This window comes from Gekko japonicus, unplaced genomic scaffold, assembly GCF_001447785.1.
Source record: "Gekko japonicus isolate JY-2015 unplaced genomic scaffold, Gekko_japonicus_V1.1 scaffold131, whole genome shotgun sequence".
NCBI lineage: Eukaryota > Metazoa > Chordata > Lepidosauria > Squamata > Gekkonidae > Gekko > Gekko japonicus.
In genome coordinates this window covers 3,073,756-3,077,821 of record NW_015167061.1, presented here as the reverse complement: position 1 = coordinate 3,077,821, position 4,066 = coordinate 3,073,756, and the positions used below count along the sequence as shown (strand labels likewise).

At 51.8% G+C, this 4,066-nt stretch overlaps 1 protein-coding gene across 1 annotated transcript in view; it reads left to right on the top strand.

Moving 5' to 3' along the window:
* RSG1 (REM2 and RAB-like small GTPase 1) overlaps positions 1-4,066 on the top strand; it is an 8,545-nt gene continuing 4,479 nt past the window's right edge. The window contains exon 1 of the mRNA XM_015412581.1: positions 1-34. Within this exon, the coding sequence (XP_015268067.1) occupies positions 1-34 (34 nt within the window). The remainder of the gene's footprint in view (positions 35-4,066) is intronic.

The following is a 4,066-nucleotide window of genomic DNA, read 5'->3' as shown; positions in this document are numbered from 1 at the left end:
ATGACTGAGGTTTACAAAATCATAGGCAGAGAAGGTAAAGAAGTACTTTTCTCCCTTTGTCACAGTGCAAGAACTCCTGGGCACTCAATGAAGTTAATAAGCAGTTGGTTTAGAAGGGATAAAAGGAAGTACTTCTTCACCCAAAGAGTGATTAACCCATGGAATTCACTGCTGCAGGAAGTGGTGGCAGCTGCAAGCGCAGACAGCTTTAAGGGGGGAACTGGATAAATATATGGAGCCGTCAGTGGCTCTTAGCCACAAGCATAGATGGAACACTCTGTCTGGGGCAAGGGATGCTCTGTGTTCTTTATTTATAATTTCAATTTATAGCCCGTCCTCCCCGCAACAGCGGGCTCAGGGCAGCTCACAAACAGGTAAAGCCAACACATAAAACAGATTAAAACCATCACTACTATGTTACAACATAATTACAACCTATTAAGTGCTCTAGATGTTCAAACAAGATCTTCCATAAAGATGACGTCTCAAGGACGGTACACCCAATCAGAGCTGCTAGTTCCATGAGGCGCTGTTGTTCTCTCTTCCCAGGGCCAGAAGCTAGTGATGGCAAAATAGTTGCGGCTCCTACTCAAAAGCCTGGCGGAAGAGCTCCGTCTTGCAGGCCCTGCGGGACTGCACAAGGTCCCACAGGGCCCAGATCTCCTCCGGGAGCTCTTTCCACCAGGTAGGAGCCACCACCGTAAAAGGTCTGGCCCTAGTATCAGCCAGCCTGGCCTCCTTGAGGCCTGGAATTGTCAGATGTTGCATCCTCGACCGTAGTGCCCACAAGGGAACATTTGGGGAAAGACGGTCCCTTAGGTATGTTGGACCCCGGCCATATAGGGCTTTAAAGGTAAGAACCAGCACTTTGAAGCGAATCCGGTACGCTATTAGCAGCCAGTGCAGTGTTCAGCACAGGCTGGATGTGGTCCCGACTAGGAAGACCCATCAACAGCCTGGCCCCAGCAAATCTGCACCAGCTGCAGCTTCCAGATTTGCGACAAGGGCAGCCCCATGTAGAGAGCGTTACAGTGGTCTAGTCTCGAGGTGACCATCGCACGGATCACTGTGGCCAAGTCATTGCGGTCAAGGAAGGGAACCAACTGGCGAGCTCGCCGAAGATGGTAAAAAGCTGACTTACCAGTGGCTGCCACCTGGGCCTCCCAAACTCCTAACTTCCGGCGCTGGCACCAAAGGTACCCCATTGAAGGTTGGGAGAGGGAGCCCCAGACCGCCCCGACTCAGGCCCAGGACCTCCGTCTTTGCCGGGTTTAGCTTCAGCCAACTCAGTCGAAGCCAGCCAGCCACAGCCTGCAATGCCAGGTGCAGATCTTCTGGACTAGAGCCCGACCGGCCACCCAACATCAGATAGAGCTGGGTGTCATCTGCATATTGGTGACACCCCAGCCCGTGCCTCCGGGCCAGGGGGCACTTGGAGGGGGGGGCACAGTGGTCGGGCTTCTGGAGTTCTAGCTCTGCTGGTGGACCTCCAGATGGCACCTGGGTTTTGGCCACTGTGTGACAGGAAGTGTTTCCTTAAAATCTTTCCTTAAAATCTGCCTCCATTCCTGAGGATTGGAAGGTAGCTAATGTCACTCCCATCTTTAAAAAGGGTTCCAGAGGAGATCCGGGAAATTACAGGCCAGTCAGTCTGACGTCGATACCGGGTAAATTGGTGGAAACCGTTATTAAGGAAAGAATTAGTAGGCACATAGATGAACAAAACCTATTGAGGCAGACTCAGCACGGTTTCTGTAAGGGAAGATCTTGTCTCACTAACCTGTTAGTGTTCTTTGAGGGGGTGAACAAACATGTGGACAAGGGGGATCCAATAGATATTATTTACCTTGACTTCCAGAAAGCTTTTGATAAAGTTCCTCATCAAAGGCTCCTAAGTAAGCTCAAAAATCATGGGATAGAAGGACAAGTCCTTTTATGGATCAAAAACTGGCTAGTTCATAGAAAACAGAGAGTGAGTGTAGGTGGGCAATTTTCTCAGTGGAGGGTGGTAAGCAGTGGGGTACCGCAGGGATCAGTACTTGGTCCACTGCTTTTTAACTTGTTCATTAATGATTTGGAGATGGGAGTAAGCAGTGAAGTGGCTAAATTTGCAGATGATACAAAGTTGTTCAGGGTGGTGAAAACCAGTGAGGATTGTGAGGCACTCCAAAGGGATCTGTCAAGGATGGGCGAGTGGGCGTCAACATGGCAAATGGGGTTCAATGTGGCCAAGTGCAAGGTGATGCACATTGGAGCCAAAAATCCTAAATATAAATACACATTGATGGGGTCTGAACTGGCAGAGACTGAGCAAGAGAGAGATCTTGGAGTTGTAGTGGATAACTCACTGAAAATGTCGAGACAGTGTGTGACTGCAATAAAGAAGGCCAATGCTATGCTGGGGATTATTAGGAAGGGTATTGAAAACAGATCAGCCAATATAATAATGCCCCTATATAAATCAATGGTGAGACCTCATTTGGAATACTGTGTGCAGTTCTGGGCACCACACCTTAAAAAGGATATTATAGCTTTGGAAAAAGTGCAGAAAAGGGCAACTCGAATGATAAAAGGGTTGGAACACTTTCCCTATGAGGAAAGGTTAAAGCGCTTAGGGCTCTTTAGCTTGGAGAAAAGACGACTGAGGGGTGACATGATCGAGGTTTATAAGATTATGCATGGGAAAGAGCAGGTAAAGAAAGAGGTACTTTTCTCCAGGACGTCCTTCTTCACCCAAAGAGTGATTAACACTTGGAATTCACTGCCACAGGAAGTGGTGGGTGCTACAAGCATGGATGGCTTCAAAAGGGAATTAGATAAGCATATGGAGCAGAGGTCCATCAGTGGCTATTAGCCACAAGGTATAGCTAGGGGCTCTGGGGCAAGTGATGCTCTGTCTTCTTGGTGCTTGGGGGGGGTCAACAGTGGGAGGGCTTCTAATGTCCTGGCCCCACTGCTGGACCTCCTGATGGCACTGGTATTTCTGGCCACTGTGTGACACAGAGTGTTGGACTGGATGGGCCTTTGGCCTGATCCAACATTGGCGTCTCTTATGTTCTTATGTTCTTATGGCTTCTCTTTCGTTCTTAGGAGGAGGCCACCAGGACACAGGCAAGGATCCACCGGACTCAGCCATGGCTGTTTTGAGCCAGTAGCTGGGCCACAGCCTGTGGGCATAGGGGCTAGCAGCTACACGAGAAAGTGGCCTCGGGCTGCCCCTGGGTGAAGCTGTGATGCTGGAGAACATCCACCTGCTCCCTACTGCTGCACGGGAAGGACCCCCGGGGTGGGGTGCGCTGCTCACTCGCTTTCCACTGCAAGCAATGCTATGAAGGGGCTTTGCTTACAATGCTATGGAACAGGGGTTTGTGTTGCAGCTTTAGACAAACCTTGCAGAGCTGGTCACTGAGTCTGTTTTTTTGAAAAAGGGGGGGGGGGGGGGGACTGGGAGCAAACTCCTATCTGATAATGTCGGGCAAGAGGTCTCAGAAAGGCCAGGCAGGAAACCTTCCTTGGGTCTGCGCAGGCATGGAGAGAGATGCCTGGCACACCCTACGCCGAGTTGGTGTGAGCCAGCTCACAGTTTCTTAGCCTCCGGCTCACACATTTTTGCCTTAGCTCAGGAAGGAGGGCTCCAGAGCAAACTAATTTATGCAGGTGCCAAATCGCTCGCTCACAGCTTTAATGCCAGGAGCTCACAAAGTGGAGTTTTTGCTCACCAGACTCCGCAGCTCAGAGGGAGCATTGCCTGGCACCCTCGGGTTGGGGAGTGGATTGGGGGGGGGGGGGGGGGGGGGGGGTCCGGCCACCTTGCTGCCTGACCTTTGGCCTTAATGCGAGTGAGACTGTGCTGCTCAGTTCCCCGCCCCCCCCCTTGGTGCCCTTGCTGCCGCAGGGGGGGGGCTATCATGCTCTCTCTCGCCGGCGGGGGGGGAGTTCTTGCCTGGCCGGATTGGGTTAGCGCGGGGCCCGATACCGTCGGGCTGGCCGTACGGCTGCCCGCCCTTCAGTGTAGGCCGTGCTCCGGCGGGACCTTTACCGGTTGCCCTTGGAATAGTACCCCCTC